At 42.9% G+C, this 20,160-nt stretch overlaps 1 protein-coding gene across 3 annotated transcripts in view; it reads left to right on the forward strand.

The window, feature by feature from the left end:
• SRGAP1 (SLIT-ROBO Rho GTPase activating protein 1) overlaps positions 1 to 20,160 on the forward strand; it is a 272,029-nt gene that overhangs the window by 146,649 nt on the left and 105,220 nt on the right. For all 3 annotated transcript variants that reach the window (XM_059683488.1, XM_059683487.1, XM_059683489.1), the window contains exon 4: positions 12,213 to 12,275. In XM_059683488.1, the coding sequence (XP_059539471.1) occupies positions 12,213 to 12,275 (63 nt within the window). The remainder of the gene's footprint in view (positions 1 to 12,212; positions 12,276 to 20,160) is intronic.

Genomic DNA, 20,160 nt, shown 5'->3' on the forward strand with positions numbered 1-20,160 from the left:
AGAGAACCATAATTGGCTAATGCATGAGCTTGAATAAACATGCCCATGAAAATTTCATCTCTTTGGGTCTAAAGATGGAGATTGCAAGGATTGACTAAAATAATTCTCTTTTATTATTTGGCAATCCTATATAATAAAAGCCTAATATGCTAAGTCTCTGGCCGTCCAATTGTCCGTTCAACCAATCAAAGTGTAATATGCTAATGATATGTTAAGACTGCTCAACCACTCACTATGACATGCACTGACCACCAGGGGCCAGATGCTTCAACTGATAGGTTAGCTTGCTGCTGGGGTCTGGCCAATTGGGACTGAGCAAGATGGGCTGGACAAGCCCTGGAACCCTCCCATGACCCCTCAATGGCTGACCAACCTCATGCATCCCTCCCCGGCCCCAATCATGCACCGGTTGGGTCCCTCAGCTTGGCCTGCGCCCTCTTGCAATCCGGCACCCCTTGGGGGATATCGGAGAGCCAGTTTCAGCCTGATCCTACAAGCCAGGTCAAGGGACCCCACTGGTGCACGAATTCGTGCACTGGGCCTCTAGTCCTATATAATAAAAGGCTAATACGCAAATCGACCAAATGGCAGAACAACCAGTCACTATGACATGCATTGACCACCAGAGGGCGGACACTCAATGCAGGAGCTGTCCCCTGGTGGTCAGTGCGCTCCCACAGGGGGAGCGCCACTCAGCCAGAAGCTGGGCTCACAGCTGATGAGCACAGCAGCAGTGGCGGAAGCCTCTCCCACCTCCACGGCAGTGCTAAGGATGTCTGACTGACGGCTTAGGCCCGTTCCCTCCTAAGCCATCAGTCAGACATCCCCGGAGGGCTCCCAGACTGTGAGAGGGTGCAGGATGGGCTGAGGGACCTCCCTCCCCGCGCCCCCCCCACCCCCCCGCGAATGCACGAAGGGCCTCTAGTCCTATATAATAAAAGGCTAATATGCAAATCAACTGAACGGCCGGTTGCTATGACACGCACTGACCACCAGGGTGCAGACGCTCAATGCAGGAGCTTCCCCCAGCCCGCAGGCCCCAGGCCAGCCAAAGCGGCCCTGATCGCCAGCCAGGCCTAGGGACCCTACCCATGCACAAATTTCATGCACCGGGCCTCTAGTGTCTTATATTTCCATTGAAAAGTCATGACAAATCCACTGTAACTTCTTTTCTTTCCCTTTTCATTTTTGCCCCTGCACCTTACTAAGAACAGCTTTCCTTTCCAAAACAGAGTAATCATTCCATTTCATTCATTCAACAAACCTTTATTATCATTATGTGGCAGGCACATACAATGATGAGTGCTAAGGTCACACAAGTAAATATAAATCCTTAATTGGTACCCAAAGGAGATTATAGTTAAGTTTGTGGTTAAAAGAAAAGAACTGCAGAGGTAAAAACTGCATTTTAAATTGCTAACTGCTCTGACAGAGTTAGGGCCCAAGACCACGTGAGCTCAGAGGAGCGAGTAAGGTACTCCTAGGAAAATGGGGAAAGGCTTCACACATTTAGAGGAGCATTTGATTAAAGTCTTAAAACATGGGGGATTTGCAGAGGAATTAGGGGAAGTGCATTTTTCTAGACAGAGAGAACAGCAAAGAAACGATCTTGGAGTTCTGAGAAGATGGGTACAGGTGGGGCTCTTGGTGGCCCCGTGTATTGAACTGGTAACAGTATTGAGTGGTAGAGATATGTTGCCTGGACTGAAAGCTCACTCAGTGACACAGCTGGCTGGGGTTAGGAGTGTTGCCTGTAGCATGGGAAATAGATGTACATGTGGGATAACCGCTCTCTGAGATCCAGAAAGGGTGGATCCAGGTTGGGGAGGTGCAGCAAGAATTATGATGATCAGTTTGAGGATCTAATCAACGAAGGAAGCCAAGGGAGATTTTTAAGCCGGGATATGGCATAACCAGCCTTGTTTTTCTAAAGCATTCTGAAGAGTAAATGGGTTCAGAGGGAAGGGAGTGGGAGGTGGGAAGAGATTAACCAAAGAATTTATATGCATATATGCACAGCCTATGGACAAACAATAGTTCAGGGAAGGCCTGAGGAGCGGACCGGAGCGGGGAGGAGGGGGACAATGGGGAAAAAAGGGTGGCATCTATAATACTTTCAATAACAAAGATAAATTTTAAAAAAGAGTAAATTGGAATTGGAAGAAATTGGTCTTGAGGACCTGGTGAGGAAGCTATTGCATAATAATCTGTTTATTTTTGCTCTATTGTGAATTATGGCCAGAGAGCAGATCCATACTTGCAGTGATACCGCCTTCAAAAATTTTCATCCATGTAAATTAAGGATGAATCGAATGCTGTTGCTCTTTTATAAAAGGTCTTTGGCAGTTTAATACCAGAACATTGCTAGTCAGTCCATCTTAATCAGATTTTCTTAAGGCTTCTGCTCCTTTAGCTGATGGCTCTTTAGCTTAATGGAAAAGGAAGAAGGATGCAATCATTCCAAGATTCCCGGTTTGCAGTGACTGTACAGACAGGTTTGGCTGCCTCCACAAAACGGGGCAACTGTACGTGACCGCAGGTCGCTGGGAGATGTGTTGTGCCTCCTGTCCTCCCGAGATATTAGCCTCCACCCCCTGAAGTATGAAGTGCCCTTTTAATATCCCTAGCTACAAGACAATGAACAATTATCTGGGGAGCAAGGAGAATTCGCTCTCATTTCTTTAAACTGTCATATAAGGAATAGTTGAAGTTTCTCGGAATATTTAGGACAGAGAAAGAAAGCCTTAGCTAGGACACAGTAGCTGCCTCAAGTATTTGAAGACCCGTCATAGAGAAGATGGCTTCGATTAACTAGCTCTGTGAGTCTACAGGAGGTAAGCCCAATTAGGAAGACCCCAGGAAGACCTAACATTTACTGTAGTCTGAAGTCAGCCAGGGCCAACTCAGAATTAGAGTTCTGCTTGGTTGTATCTTTGCAGTGTTCTCTGGAATGGACATCAGGTGACTCTCCTTGTATAGTACCTCAAACACAATGAAGTATTCCATAAATTGTCTTGAATTATGATGAAGTGACTATCTCAGACATGCTGACTTGAAAGTTGATACAAATAGACTATTGCATCAGTATTTAGAAAAACAAAGGGTGACTTCATGTGATGAAACAAAGTATGACTTTTGGGAAATATTTTTTCTATTCCTTAGGCTACCTTTACTTAAATCCATTGTTAATTCTATAGACCAATTAACCAGTTCTGAAATGGTATTATTAGTATTAGGCTAAATATAGATCTTTAAAGGAAGTTTTTGCTTTAGGTTAAATTCTTGACCAATTGATTAGCTAATTAATTTTAAGATTTGACTCACAAGTTATATATAGAAATCTTTAAGTTGAATAAGCTTAAATCAGACTGTATTGAAATTGTTTTGTTTATCTCGCTCACTAGAGCAGCGGTTCTCAACCTGTGGGACGCGACCCCTTTGCAGGTCAAATGACCCTTTCACAGGGGTCGCCTAACACCATCGGAAAACACATGTATAATTACATATTGTCTACAGTAGCAAAATTACAGTTATGAAGTAGCAACGAAAATAATTTTATGGTTGGGGTTCACCACAACATGAGGAACTATATTAAAGGGTCACAGCATTAGGAAGGTTGAGAACCACTGCACTAGACTATAAGGCCACTTTTCTATCTTTGGCACCTAGAAGGTACTCATGAAAACCAGTGGAATGAATGACGTAATGCATGAATGAGTGCATGAATGAATGAACTTTTACCAGTATCTGAGACTCCTTGCCTTTTGCTGACTAATTCAATGGATGACTTATAAATGAGCAAACCTCCGACTTATTGATTTGTTTTTGTAAATAGTTCCTGGATTTTTGTTACCGCTGTGCTATAAAGACTGAAATTATGGGTTTCTAGACAATGTGTTCTAGTTTGCTTCACCACAGACTATACTCATGGCCCCAGCTAACCATGCCATAGATGTAACCTTGTGGTCACCCTGGGGAGCAGTGTAGCTAAGGACCTCAGAAGAGACAAGCTTTAGTGATAAAATACTAAACTCAGGTTCATCTACTAAAGCAGCGATTCTCAACCTTTTTCACCTCGTGGCACACATAAACTACTTACTAAAATTCTGCGGCACACCAAAAATATATATTTTTTTACCCATCTGCCAAAAACAAACAAGAAAGGTATAATAATTTCATTCATTCACATCGGACAGCTGTTGTTGTGTTTCCTGTTGTCATTTTTTTTTAATTTCACAATCTAAGGGAAAAAGAGGTCAGTGCCCCTGACTAAATAGTCAGGGATTACATGTTTTAAAAATCATTGTGGCACAACAGTTGAAAATCACTGTACTAAAGAAAACATGTTATTATGGTAATATTAAGAAATTGTCAATAAAGGTGAGTTATCAAAGTTTTGTAAAGTTTAGCATATTGAAAAATGATCTGGAAATATATTTCTGATATTTTTAATTATATTACAGTCTGAACCAGAGTTTCATAACACATTCTGAGTTTAATTGGGTAGGTGGTTTACATCAGCCACTGCGTAAGCCTAAGTGATTATTCATTTAGCAATAATGAAAAGGTATTTCCCAACTTACCACCATTTTGAGGAGAGACATAACCGTAGCATGAATTGTGTTCCTTAAAGAGTTAAGGAAATGTAAGCTGAAGGTGAAAATAGCGGTGTCACCTGCTTTATTCCCTGTAGGATTTTAAATTTCAGTCTTGGGTTTCTTAACCTGTCTGTTCCAGTGCTGTTTGTCCCTGGGAGGTTCTGAGTGACTTTGGTGTCTGTGACTTTGCACCTTTCAAATTGTCTGCTCGCCGGCTGCACACAGCAGCGGCAGGCCTTTTCACCGGGACGCCACCCGCCCCATCTGCCTCGCTGTTCCTCTAGTGAATATTCTAGGAGAGGCCTCAGATATGTCCTTTAAGATTAAGTTTTGTCTCATTTCAAAAATGAAGTTCTGGTTCCCTTGTGTGTGTGGTTCTTTATAATTTTCCCACGTTTTCTCGTGGCGTGGGGTTTTGCCTGAAAGGATATTGATTATTTTTCTTCTTGGGAATGAAGTAGATCATGAGACTAATTCCATGTGCTGATATTTAGTTTTCTCTTTTAATAAGTAGAAAGTCTTGTCCCTGGACAGATAGAAGGGAAGTGTGCAGGACACTATCAATATTACCCAGAGGCTGAGTTCAGGCCAGGGAAGCCCAGCCTTCTCCGTTAGGCGTTCTGGGGGACACAGATGACTCTGTCTTCAGAGTCTACATGAATTAAGGGGAGCTGTCATTATAAAGACACACGGACATGAGCTTTGGACTTAAAAAGCACTTCACTGGGGAAGTATGGCCTAACCCCTTTATCCAGAATTGACATCCAAAACAGACCAAGGGTGAGACACTAAAACATTCGAAACCCCCTCATTAAATATTTAATCTGGTTTTCCTTTTTCTCCCTACTCCCACTCTGACTCAGCAGAAGGTTAGGATTCCTTGACTGCTCCTCACAATAGACTTACTTTAAAAAAAAATACTCTTCCAGAGGCCAGGCACCCTCTGAATTGGCCATTTAATTCAACCACGTAGATGGCTTGATGGATTGCTCAGTGCGCTCACATGTGGTTGTGTTACTCTGCTCTGTGTTCTGCCTTCCTTTCTCTCCTTGCTGGGAGGTTCCAGGGAGCAAGCCCGCAGGCCTCCAGGAATAGAAATCCTGGCCAAGGCTCTGCAGAGTGAGCTGTTTGGGCACGTCCGGCTCCGGCTCCTCGGTGAGATTGGGAACCCTGGAAGGCAAAAGCCACACCTTCCTCAGCTCCGGGTCCCATTCACTCAGCAGACATATGTGGAACACCTGGTGTGCCGGCACCAGAGCAGGCCCTGGGAGTAAAAAGGTGATGGGGATGTACTCCTGGCTCTCAAAGAAATGCTGTTTATGACGAAAGAAACGTAGGGAGCATCATCATAATGGCTACATAGTATCAGTTTAACACTCACGTGTGCCAGGTTTTGTGTTAGATGTTTAATAAGGACCACCCCAATGAAGCTGTGACATGGGGCTGTTGGCACCTCCATTTTGCCATTAAGATAACTGAGGTCTCGCAAAGTCATTTAACTGATACACAGACTGTAACAAGATCCTTTGAAAACAGGCAGTTCGATTTTAACGTTTAAACTCTTAACCACTAAATTATATAGCCTAGGAGTGGTGATAGATGACTAAAGATATTATGAAATCATAGAGAAGGGAAGATATAATGTTTTTTTATTTGGCATTCAAGGCCAAGTTACAAGAAAGTTTTCACAGAGTAACATGTAGGATCGTCAAAACCAGGCAAGAGAAGGAGAGTCCAGGCGGAAGGGACGGCTTGGGGAAAGCACAGGAACCTGCGAGGTTCTGAGCAGGCTGAGGATGTGGTTTGAGATTTGTGCAATGTAAAGCACAGTAGTTAGACAGAGGAAATGATGGGTAACTAGAAAAATTTGAACTCCAGCCCCAGTCGGTGCGCTCAGTGGTTAGAGCCACGACCCATGCATTTCGTGGTCAAGGGTTCAATTCCTGTTCAAGGACACGCATACCTCTGTTACAGGTTTGACCCCAGCCCCTGCCTGGATGCCTGCAGGAGTCAACCAATTGATATCGCTCCCTCCCTCCCTCCCTTACCCTCCCTTCCTTCCACTCTCTAAGAATCAATGGAAAATATATCCTCAGGTGAGAATTAACCAAATAAATAAATAAATAAATAAATAAATAAATAAATAAAGTGAACTTCAGGCTGAAAAAAATATAGCAAGTGTTTGATGGGTTTTAATCAGAGGAAGGGCATAATTAGATCTTTATGTATTTATTAAATTTGAATGACATACAGAATAGAGCCTTGGATGAACCCCCAATAATGACTTCAGTGACACTGTTGTCCTGGAAGCAATATCAACTTACTATAACTCCTTTTTAAATCTTGTAATATGTATTAAGTATCTTTAAAAAAGTCAGTATTTTTAGCCTAGTAATTTCATGTCTGGGAATTTACGTTAAGGAAACAACACAGAATGCACGATAAGCCTTTAGACCAGCATTGGTGGTCATCGTTCAGAGTGTTAGAACATACTAATGAAATGGAATGAATAAGTAAATAATTGAATGATTGGTGGGAAAGAGTAGGAATATTGGAAACCATAATAGAAGAGTGGTTAATATACATTCACTGGGTAGTTATTGTGAATGTAGTTATAATGATGGTCTTGAAAATTTTTATGGTAACTGAAAAAAAAGTAGAAAAGACACTTTATTATCTTAGACTGGAGGCCTGGTGCATGAAATTCATGCACTGGGGGGGGAGGGTGTCCCTCAGCCCAGCCTGCACTGCACCCTCTCCAATCTGGGACCACTCGGGGCGGCAGTCGGACATCCCTCTCACAACATGGGACTACTGGCTCCCAACTTCTCACCTGCCTGCCAGTCTGATCATCCCCTAACCCAGGGGTGGGCAAACTTTTTTGACTCGAGGGCCACAATGGGTTCTTAAACTGGACCAGAGGGCCGGAACAAAAGCATGGATGGAGTGTTTGTGTGAACTAATATAAATTCAAAATAAACATCATTACATAAAAGGGTACGGTCTTTTTTTTTTTTAGTTTTATTCATTTTAAACTAATGGTTAACTGTTTTTTCAGTTACCATAAAAATTTTCAAGACCATCATTATAACTAGATTCACAATAACTACCCAGTGAATGTATATTAACCACTCTTCTATTATGGTTTCCAATATTCCTACTCTTTCCCACCAATCATTCAATGATTTACTTATTCATTCCATTTCATTAGTATGTTCTAACACTCTAAACAATGACCACCAATGCTGGTCTAAAGGCTTATAGTGCATTCTGTGTTGGATCTGGCCCGCGGGCCGTAGTTTGCCCACGGCTGCCCTAACCACTCCCCTGCCAGCCTGATTGCCCCCAACTGCCCTCCCCTGCAGGCTTGGTCCCGCCCAACTGCCTTCCCCTGCAGGCCTGGTCGCCCCCAACTGCCCTCCCCTGCTGGCCTGGTTGCCCCTAACTGCCCTCCCCTGCTGGCCTGATTGCCCACAACTACCCTCCCCTGCCAGCCATCTTGTGGCTGTGGGCTCCGCCGTCTTTGAGGGCAGAATAGTCAATTAGCATATTCCCTCCTTATTGGCTATGGGCGCCACCATCTTTGAGGGTGGGACAGTCAATTAGCATATTCCCTCCTTATTGGCTGTGGGCGCTGCATCTTTGCGACTGCGTGAGGGTCAATTAGCATATTCCCTCTTTATTAGATAGGATTGATTCCAACTCATACCTATGTTTACATAACAAACTTGAAGAAATACAGCAAATTATAATAGTGGGGTTTTGTCCTCTGTTCTCTATTTTCTCAATATTCTTCAATATACTTAATTCATTTGTATAATAGGAAAAGGTAAAACTTTTGGACTATTAATTTTGCACTTATGTTTGAGGTGTCTGATAGATCAAAGTGACAATAAATAGTAAACAATTAGAAATAGGCTTGCTATTCAACTCTAGGTTTACACATCGGAGACATTCAATAAGTGTCAACTGAATGGAAGTTCTAGCCATTTTTTTTTCTTTTGGGTCAAAATCCTATTAAAATGTATTAGAAGTTTTACCATCATTTGAACAAGGCTTATATTAATGGGGGGGGGGGGGGCGCAGGGGGACTCTTTCCTTTTTCAACTCCAAACCTAAAGCCGTTGAAGGGAGTCTCCTTTCATGCAAAAGTAAATTTAACTGGCCAATCTCAAGTAACATAGAAATACTTTATTTCAAACATGTATCATTTCATAGAGTTACTTTTTCATGTTGTACAAAGAGAACATTGATCGCTTGCCTTAATGCTAGTATCGTTTTTCTTCCGTAGCCGTTCTTACTCAAGGGTCCAGGGTCTGCTCTCACTGTTTTCAAATTCAATGAAATAGAAGCCAGAGGCATATTTAACCTGTTGAATGTTGAGGAATTTTGAACTCTTGAGCCATTTGATTATCCAGGTATTTTCTAATGAGAGGGTTTCAGTCCAGTAGTCTATGTGCCAGCTCACTCACTGTGTGCCTCGGCAGGTGTGCTTCGGTTTAAGGTCGCTTCTTCAGGGTGCAGAGTGGTATTTAGAAGAGAGGGTTGTTTTTCACTGTGACTGTAATAAATTGGAAACATGCTTACAGTCGGGGTGGGGGCAGCGTGTGATGGTCCTTTCGTTGTTTCTGTGCCGTGAGGACAGGGACCATGACCCAGCACTCAGCTCCTCGGGGGTCTCTTTCACTAGTCGTATCTATCATATTATGCTGGCTCGAGGGATCTGAAACACGAACGTGACAATAAACAGTCAGGCTTGCTGTTCAGCTCTGGGTTTGTTCATTTCCTAGTGGGCATTGAATTAGGTCATCCAGTACCACCAGTACCACGAGTAGTGGGACCCCACCGACGTGGAACTTCGGTAACTTAGTGTATGATGTGATATGGCCAGGAAGTAGGGACGCAAGAAATGCCCACGGCCTGCAGCACGATGTTCAGCGCCCCTCCAAATCAGGAGTCACTCGGAGGGGGATCTCAAGGCCAGAGCGAGGGCCTTTGAAATCACATCAACCTGCACCTGCCAAGCACTTCCTACGGGGAAGGCGATGGAATTAGGGTCCATAGAGACAAGAAACGAAAAGAAAGAAAGGAAGGGAGGGAGGGAGGGAGGGAGGGAGGGAGGGAGGGAGGAAGGAAGGGAGGAAGGAAGGAGAGAGAGAGAGAGAGAGAGAGAGAGAGAGAGAGGAGAGAGGAAGGAAGGAAGGAAGGAAGGAAGGAAGGAAGGAAGGAAGGAAGGAAGGAAGGAAGGAAGGAAGGAAGGAAGGAAGGAAGGAAGGAAAGCACAATGTGGCCTTTTCACGCAAGGGAGTTGCCATTATAAACAGTGTCTGGGGGGAGGAATAATCATGACAACATTATGGGACATTTACTGTGTGTTAGGTACCGTTCTGTGTGCTGTGTGTCATCTGGTTAATGCTGTCATCCACCCTCCCAGACAGGTACAAGGACCGTGTTTATTTTCTAGATCTGGAAACTGAGGCCCAAGGGAATCCAGAGTCTTTGCGACTTCAGACCCAGGCATTCTGACTCCAGAGTCCTTTTAAGCATTACACTACTAGTCTATTGTCTCCCACACAAATTTTATATTTCCGGACCTCTGGGGGAGGGGGGAAGAAAAATGTAAGAGCATGCTGGGCAGAGCACAGCTTGTCTGTGATGGATTCCTTCTACCTGATCACTTGCATTCTTGTAAAATTTGAAATACACAGAGAATCTTCTTGTTTGTTCTAAGCTATTTGGCCTAGGATGGCGTGGAGTGCTCTTGTCATGCAAACCTGTCTTTAATCTGATCCTAAGTATTCTTGACTTGGGGCTAAGTGGACCTAAGAGATGATTTTTGTTTGGGTTCTAAAGACTTAGCCCAGAAATATTTTTTTTCTGGACTTGCTACCTGAAATATGGTCAGCTGAGCAGTTACCGGCTGGCCTTTGATCCCGTTAGAGAGTTCTGAATCGGTGGCCGGATCCTTGAATGAAATCTGATAGTAAAATAACACCAAGCTCAAGACACAGAAGAGTGTCGTGTAATATGTATGGTCAGAAAAAACAAGATTTAGGAAAAAGAAAATGAGTTTCAATTGGCTTCTTTGCTCACTGGGGACTTTCTTTCCACTCTTGAGTGATTCTTCACCCGCCTCTTCACATAGCAGAGGCACAGCCCACACAAAACCTCTGACTCCAACCGCGAGATCTTAGGAGCTATGGGAGCTTGAGGAACAGCAGCGCTCCTCATCACGAACAGAATTGAGTTTCTCAGAGTCAGGTGCTGCTCTGATGTCATCTCCCCGCACCATCTTATCTTCCAAGAGTTCTCGCTTCATCACATGTGGCCTCTTTTGAGGGAGGCGGGCCCCCGTGGCCTTGGGCGCACAGCTGGACTATCTCATCGCAGTCCTCGTGTTTCCTTAAGAGGGGTCTGTGGGCCTTCTCTCTCTGCCCTCTCCCCAGGGGCCAGCTTTCAGCAATTACAGGAACTACGTCAGCTGTTACAGAAACACAGTAGTTCAGCTCGTTTACGGATTCACTTAGCCAGTGTTTATTGGCAGCTTCCTACGTGCCCGAGCCTGCCCTGGACTGGGGTGAGAGTGAATGCCTCCTTAAATTCCATGCCTACGTGTCTCACTTGCCTCATCCTACTCCTGGCCTTGTGCCCGAGCACGGTGTAGGACACCAGGCGCACGGAGCTGATCAAGACATGGCCTTTCCCCCCCGATACCGACAGTCCAGTGGCAGACACACAGTGAACCAGTGGTCGTTGTTGTTACTGCCTCAAACTGTGAATTAAGCCATTCTACACATTTCTTTTCCACTTTGAGTAGCTGACTTACATAATGAACCCAAAACAGAAAAAACAGACAAACAAAAAACCACACACACAATTTGGATATATGATTTCCTTTAAAATTGCTTACAGATTTGGCTGAAAAAAAATATTCAGATATTACCAAACTCTCAGGATTAACCTAGGGAAGACTGTTTTAAATGCTATATTCACCAACTGAGTAGAAGAGTAACACTCTTCTTTTTTTGTTTTAATGAGAATAATTATAATAAACACAGAGGTGAAAGCAAGTCAACTGTAAGTGGTCATACCATCTCATTGCTTTGAAAGTGCTTTCTTAAAATTATAGTCAATCACATAGTTATTTTGAGAAGGGAGAATGAATTTCCCTTTTGGTTTCTAACTTCGCTTTTTTGGAATCACACCCAAAACTCCTTTGTGACAATATCGAGATGGGAGACAGGATGTAGGCATGCATTTTTATTACCCAGTTTTGTAACTCAACTTCTGAGCAAGCATGATCTTTCTTCATCCTGCTTACCTGTACTTTCTCTTCTTAATAAAGTCTGATTTGGATGTCGGGAGAGCCATTCAGACTGTTCAATCACGTGTTCGCTTCTGTCCAGCCTGTGTTGACCTTTGGTGCATATATCTAGTATTTGGAAAGGTCCTTCTGGTCAAAGATGTTTCTTTTATTAGGTGTGCTGGCCTTCTGTTGTGTTACACACTACATTCTCCTATTTCTAGTCAGTGGACTTTTTAAATGTAAATAATTTAGGAACAAGTTTCTATTACATTTTAAAATATTCTTTCTTAATTTCTTCTTAATTACAGAGCAAAGAGATTGCATTTCAACTTCATGAGGATTTAATGAAGGTTCTTAATGAGCTGTATACGGTAAGCACATAATCTTTCTTCTTTTGCAAGACTCTTTGGTTTAGAATTATGGTTTGCAGAAATACTGCTTTTATTAGAACTCATTCCAAGCTAGGGTGTTGACAGATATTTGTCCAGTTGAAATAATGAACCAAGTGGATAGATGCACACTGCTGTATTCTTTTGCCATTGCCTCCCAATTTGGGGAGACTGCATTCAGGTAAGTATGTATATGCAGTTATCACACTTTAAGAAACTAGATTATAGGTATTCTAATATGACATGTTTTTAATTGGTTGGATCATATGTGATCTGTACATTTTTTTCAATTCCAGATATTTGGTTTTAAATTGTTACCATTCTTAAATTAGTCATTCTGGTATTTGAGAAATTTAGAGTTGCTTTATTCTGGTACTTAAATTTTATTTTTTTTCCATTTCAGTGAAATTGTTTAGGACTTACTATATTAAAATTAGTTTTGGGGGAGGTATCTTTTTTGTTTTTAATTGACCTCAGAGAGAGGAAGAAGGGGAGAGAGAGAGAGAGAGAGAGAGAGAGAGAGAGAGAGAGAGAAACATTGATGTGAGAGAAACATTGATCGGTTGGTTCCAGCATATGTCCTTACTGGGGATCGTACTGGAAACCTGGGTATGTGCCCTGACTGGGAATTGAACCTGCCACCTTTTGGTATATGGAGCTCCGCTCCAACGAACTGAGCCACTCCAGCCAGGGCAGGAGGTTTCTATTTTTGTCAATAATTTGCTTTTCTGAATTTACATTTTATTCAGGCCACTGTATATAAATTACATAACTCAAAATTATTTTAAGAAAACCAAAATCAATGAAGTTACAAGTTGGGAATTAGTCATAGGTCTATGTAAATTTGTTTTACATTTAATGATCATACTATTAAATGCAAATTCCCTTTGGAGGAATTTGATGAGTTTTTATTTTATAACACATAATAACTTAATGAGAAATGAAAAATAATAATCTGTTCTAACTATAGATATTTGTATTTGCACTGCACAAGATTATTTGAATTTTTCTTAACAGGCAAATTAAACCTGAAACTTAGTATTAAAATGTTTCTTGATTTACAATTTCTTTTGTTCCCAAAAATCCATGTGTATAATATGCAGTTTGGGGAATTAAATTGTTTGTAATGCTCCATTGATACTTGCTAATTAAAAGAACCCATAGTTTTAAACTTTTATGAAATTAGTGCTATTCTTATAAAACTCACTTTCCAATTTTGTGTGTGATACGTTTATATTTTTTTGTAGCATGTTTTCTACACCCGTGGTTATGAATTTAATGGACAGTTTTATGTCCAGTTTTATGTCCAACAGTTAGTTCCTCCTTCAGAAACTTTCAACTTTACATACAAAAGACTCCTGGTATAAGGTCATATCCATATTTTAAAATACCTAATGAAGTAGAGTTGACTGTAAAGGCCATTTATTAGCCTGTCGTTTATTAATTTCTGACAACCCCAGGCATCAACCATTTCCAGAAACTCTGGATATAGAATTCAACAGTTAAATGAGCATTGTGCCCCTGAGACCTCCAGAAAAGAAACCGTATCTCATCTCCCATTGAACCATTTTACGATGAGGGCTTCGTGGCACTTCTTCGGGACTCCCTTTGTTTGGACATTGTTTAAAAAAAAAAATCTGGTGGTTGTCATGGCAGTCAGAGACAAGAGCCTGTTGATTATGGTCTGAAATTAGTAGTACTAGTCAAAACAGTGGTGGCAAAGATAAACTTGATCGTTGAATATGAGAAGCCAGTAAACTGTTATGAAAACTTTATCTCAGTGAGAGATGTGTATAGTGAAATTTTTCCTGGATTCAGCCTATCAAGTGGACTCAGACATTTAGCAAACTGCGTGGTTGAATCAAGTCAGCTGACACCTCCTCAGAACTCTCATCAGGATTAGTCTGAAAGCCTGAGGGAGCCAGGTCTTAGAAATGGCCGTCAGAGTTCAAATGACCCTGTCAGAGTCATTGACCTCTCAGAATCAGCTGAGGAATTAAAGCAGGGGTCCTCAAACTACCGTCCACGGGCCACATGCAAATACAAATATTGTATTTGTTCCCGTTTTGTTTTTTTACTTCAAAATAAGATATTTGCAGTGTGCATAGGAATTTATTCATAGTTTTTTTTTAAAACTATAATCCGGCCCTCCAACAGTCTGAGGGACAGTGAACTGGCCCCCTGTTTAAAAAGTTTGAGGACCCCTGAATTAAAGGGTAGAGGAGACAAGCAATGAGTTGTTATTGTTGTTTTCTTTTTTTAATCCTCACCCAAGGATATTTTTCCCATTGATTTTTAGAGAGAGTGGAAGGGAGGGAAGGGAAGGGAAGGGGGGCAGAGAGAGAGAAACATTGATGCCAGAGAGACACATCAACTGGTTGCCTCCTGCACACGCCCAGACTGGGCTGTGAATTGAAACCTGTAACCCAGGTAGATGCCCTTGATCAGGAATCAAACCCATGACCAAGATCCTTTGGTCCAAGGGCTGACACTGTTAACCATTAGCCACACTGGCCAGGACAACAATGACTTTTTAATTAGGTACACTGTAGAGCACTTTGAGTTCTTAAATTTTTTTTTTTTTTTTTTACTTTATCCAGAGTGCATGCTCAGCTGGGGTCAGAGTTCATGTTTTGCAGGCAAAAGACCTTCATGTTACACACACACACACACACACACACACACACACATATGTCTTTTACTCAAAAAGATGATGCTTGGTTTCTCTGACACTTTATGTTCGGATATACAAATTCTGTCTTGTTCAAATAAAATCTATCCATTATAGGTACTGTTTACATTCAGAAAGTGAGAAAAGGTGAGAAGTATTTGATCAGTGGGCCAGGAGTTTGGAAAACGTAGTTTAGGTTCCTTATTCAACCACTGGCTGGCCATGAACAAATAACCTTCTGATTTGCACCATGCCTAGAATTTTGTACAACCAATCTATAGTAATAAAAGGGTAATATGCTAATTAAACCAGATTGACCGGACATCTTCCGGTTGTCCAGTCCTCCTTCCGGACAAAGCCACAGTGGCAGTGGGGGCCAAGGCAGAGGCAGTTAGGGGCGATCAGGCCAGCAGGGGAAGGCAGTTAGGGGCAATCAGGCCACAGGCAGAGGCAGTTAGGGGCGATCAGGCAGGTAGGCAGAAGGGTTAGGGGCAATCGGGCAGGCAGGCAGAGTAGTTAGGGGACAATCAGGCAGGCAGGTAAGCGGTTAGGAGCCAGCGGTCCTGGATTATGAGAAGGATGTCCGACTGCCAGTTTAGGCTCTGTGGGATCGGGCCTAAACCGGCAGTCAGACATCCCCCCAAGGGGTTCCAGATTGGAGAGGGTGCAGGCTGGGCTGAGGGACCTCCCCCCCGCCCCTGTACAAATTTTGTACACCAGGCCTCTAGTCTATATATATATATATATAAAAGCCTAATATGCAAATTATCCCCAGGGGAATTCAACTGGGAGACCGATCGCTCGCTATGGTGGCTGCGCTGACCACCAGTGGGCGGCACAGAATGAAGGAAGGCCCTGGCCAGCAGCCAGCAGCTGGGGAAGGGAGGCCCCAGCTGGCAGCTGGAAGACTCCAAGTGGCCCTGATCGCCAGCCAGGCCTAGGACCCTACCCGTGCACGAATTTCATGCACTGGGCCTCTAGTCTATAATAGTAAAAGCATAATATGCAAATCGACTGAACAGCCAAACAGGGGACCAACCATCCGGACGACCTCCCGGACAAAGCCCAGGCTGCGAGGGCTGACGTAGCTGGGGCCGCAAGGGCCTACCCTTGCACAAATTTTGTGCATCAGGCCTCTAGTGGTGTAATAATGATTTCTGAATGACAGGTGTAAAATAAGTAGCCTCAGGGAATTGAGGATGCTGTTTAATTGCCTTTTCAGACGGATATTCACTCCGTCCCTTCTCTTTGTCCTGGATACTCCTTGGGAGTTGACAGTGAACATTCTGAGTATATGTCTTTCCTTCTACCAGGGGAGAGCTTGGTACTACATTAGAGCCGACCCTAGTGGTGGGCAGCAGTCTCTTGTGTGGACTTCTTTACCTTAAAATATTTCTCCCAGAGGTCTGCTTATTATACCGAACGTTATGCCAGAAAGCTTTGTCTTAAATAAATTGTAAACGGCCAGGAAGAACAGGAAGAGATCCTTTAGGATCATTATACTCGTACCTTAGTGTGGACCAGACTTTTCAGATTCTCTGAGCACAGGTTGTGCGCATCAGGCATAAAGGTGTGGCCTTCTGAGCAGGGAAGATGGGGTGGCGGCAGCAGAGCGCCATCTGGAAGAGGAGGAAAGGTTTCCAGTATTTTGCCTCAGTCTTGCCTTTATTTGCAGAAACAGGGCCTCCGAATGGTTTCAAGCCTCCGTTTCAATTCGTAGTAGACCACAAGGGTCAGCCACAGCAGTTAGCATTCATTTGGCTTTGAGTGACAGGAACTCAAAATAACAGCATAAACAAAATAGAGGTTTATAGTGTCTCTCCCATAAAAGAAGTTCAGAGACTGGCATCCCCGGGCTGGTCAGGAGGTTACATAAAGCCATCCGAGATCAGGCTCCTCTGAATCCACTGTTCAGGGAAACCTAATCGTAACCTCTGTCCTCATAACTCAGGTTCGTTCTCAGAGCTCCAGCCGGTACATCTGCATGCCTGAAATGGAGAAAGGGAAGAAGGGCGGGGCCCCTGTCTCTTAAGGGGACTTCCTGAAAGTCTCATGTAACACTGTCACCTACGTCTCATTGGCCAGAACTTAGAACATGGTTCCACCAGGCTTTTAGCTAGCTGTCCAGATCATTCCTCACCAGTTACAGATTGGGGATTCTGTTAATTTGAGAGAGAAAGGGAGGTATTTGTAAGTGACGAGCCATGCCTGTCAGTGTAGCTAACATTTATGCATGCCTATTAGGTATGTGCTACTTACTGTGCTAAGCACATTGGTGCTTGCCTTATCTCATGCAATCCTCACAGTATTCCTATGAGGTAGTTACTATCATTATTCCCATTGTACAGGAAAAGGAAACTAAGGCTCAGAGAGGCTTGCCCCAGATTGCACAGTAAGTAGTAGAGTGGGAGCTCAAGTCCAGGTCCAGAGCCCACGCATTAGTTGTTTTAACAAAAGCATAGGTAAAAAATTGAATATGTGATTCACTGGCAACCTGACTGCTTAGAAATGTTGTTTTAAATGATCTCACAGATGGAACTCATTGGGCTAAAAAGTGAACCAAGATCCTCAGACTCTCTTTCTGGGTCTAATTCACTAGTCTTTTGGGTTTAACTTTTGAAAGAGAATCAAAGTAGGGTTAAGAAAACAGGGAGAGCACTGTGCCATAAGAAACAAAAATGACTGGACTGGCAGTCAGCAAACTCATATCTGAATTTCAGATCACTTAGCCAACCTGGGGAGCTGTATCACTCTGTGGTTTCCATAACCAAGGGGATGGAAATATATTTATATATTATATAAGTACTTATATTTACATACATATATGGGGAGAGAGAGAGAGAGAGAGAGAGAGAGAGAGAGAGAGAGAGAGAGAGAGAAAAGGCCTAAGAAAGAACCAGGAGAGCCGATGGTGTAAGTTCAAGCATAAGTGCAAGTCCAAAGCAGGAGATGCCCAGGTCTCCCCCTCCCTCAGAGTGAGGCAGCGAGAGCACATTTTCTCCTTCTCAGCTCTTTTGTTCTCTTCAGCCCCTCAACAGATTGGATGAGGCTCACCCACATTGTTACAAAGACTATTTATTCAACAAACGTTTTTTTGAATGCCTGCTACTATGCCAGGAACTTTGAGATGTTCTGGTGATATGGCTGTGAATAAAAACAGACCCTATACTTCCTCTCAAGGCATTCATATTCTAGAGAGGAGAAACAGACAGTGAACAAATAAATGTATAGTGTGACAGGTATGAGTGCTAAGAGGAAAAGAAAGCTGAGTTACTATAGATGATAAAGCAGTCAGAGCCGTGCCAGGCACGTAGAAGCTTAATGAATGTTAGAGTCAGTGTCATCTCTGTCATCTGGGGAGTGGAATGATAGCAGCTGCTCCTCTGCCTCTCAGATCAGGGATGACACTGGCAGGATCACAGATGTGTGTGTGGCTTTTCCTTATAGTAGGTGTATGTGACTTTTGCACAGAAAGAAAAAGGAAAGTAACTTCCCCTAAGCAAACCCAATCAATAGTAAATGTGAACAGTGCTGTGATTGGTTAGTGGGGACGTAAATACAGAAAAACGGTGACACAAAAGGTTAGAGGAAAGAGGCAAAACAGAATTTGCTTTCCTCAATCTTAAAGGGCTCATCATAAAACAGTGGTGTAGAGTGCTAAGCCTGTCCCCTAATACCAAAATCTCAAAAGGTTATGGTGGACTTTTGTAGTTATTTGACCTATATTAATGTTTCTTTCCTTTGGGCTTTGCAGCATTAATTTCGGCATTTAAAAAAAACACACACAGCAAACTCTAATAGAGATGAACATAGACGTCATGATAAATCCACATGAAATTGATTGCTAATTATGTGTAATTTATTATCATACTTGCTATATATCAGTGACACACATGGCTAAGTCATAGTCAAGAGCTAATCCATTCTCAAGTTCCATTAAACTAAGAGGAGAATGCTGAGAGAATGAAGATTTATCCAACCCTTATAGGGAGTCAAGACAGTATCCCCATTCCTTTCTCGCAGCAGCCCTATGAGGCAGGTATTCCTAATCCAGTTTTAACAAGTGGGACCAGGGACTCAGAATAATTAGCTCAGGGTCACACAGACAGTAAATAAATGCTCCAAAATCTAAACCCAGTTCCTGTCTGGAGGCCCATCACCTCCCCACTGGGCAGCTGCCTTCGGGAAGGATGTGCAAGGCCAGTGGGAGGAGGAAGGGTAGAACCTGATCTGACAGAGAAGACTCAAACTGCATGTTCTGATTGACACTTGTCAAAACTTGATTGACCTTTCCAGACTATTGATATGGGTCACAAAAAGGGCAAACCCAAATGGCTTTGCACATTCGGTTTTTATATTAGCGTATGTTCATTTGGGCTGCCTCTTTAAAACAGCATCTCTCATTTAGCTCTAGTGTTATATGTGTCAACACCACCTGCTCAGCTGTGTGCTCATGCACAGTGATTACTGCTAAGCTTCCATTACCGGATACTCCATTCACCCTTGTTTTTTTCCTCCTGAGCTCTAGCTCCGATTTGTCTAACCAAGTTTGATGCCTAGAGCATGGAAGCTGTCCTAGCACAAAGCCAGAGGCTGCCGAGCGTCTTGTACAGGAGTTATTTGGAAAACGGGTTGCCAAGTGCCCTCATCGCCTCTGGCCTTTGTGTACCTTTGAAACACATTTCTCTTTAAAAATGGTAAAATAAAAAGCTAATTATTTTTTAGAGGAGATGGGAGGGAAGGCACTGTTTATTATTTCAAGCCCTTCCCTGCAAACTCCGCCTCGGAGGACTGCTGAAGAAAGCTTTTCTGGCTGGCTTTGTGAGCCTCCCAAGACCCGGAGTTAATGCATTCTTCGCTAAGGCAGAAACATGCCCAAGGCAAGGTGGAGAAGTCATTCCGAGAGAGCCCAAGGTACTTGCCACCCACCCCCTATCAGAAGATTTGTCTCTGAGCCTCAAAGGTTTTTTATTTTTATATTTTGGTTAAGTCGTTATTTTAGCTCAAGGGCATTTTAAGTATTTGAAGTATATATTTCTGTAGTGAAAATGAAAATTCATTCCTTTGAGATGGACTACAAAGAAGTCTGGGTCTTAGAACAAAACACTGAACAAAGAGAAAGAAGGCATAAAGGATATGTAAAAAGCGCCCAAATTAAAAGCCTCTTTGGAATACCTCGTTTTCTGCGATGCCACC

The sequence above is a fragment of the Myotis daubentonii genome, chromosome 2 (assembly GCF_963259705.1).
Source record: "Myotis daubentonii chromosome 2, mMyoDau2.1, whole genome shotgun sequence".
In the NCBI taxonomy this organism is placed as follows: Eukaryota; Metazoa; Chordata; class Mammalia; order Chiroptera; family Vespertilionidae; genus Myotis; species Myotis daubentonii.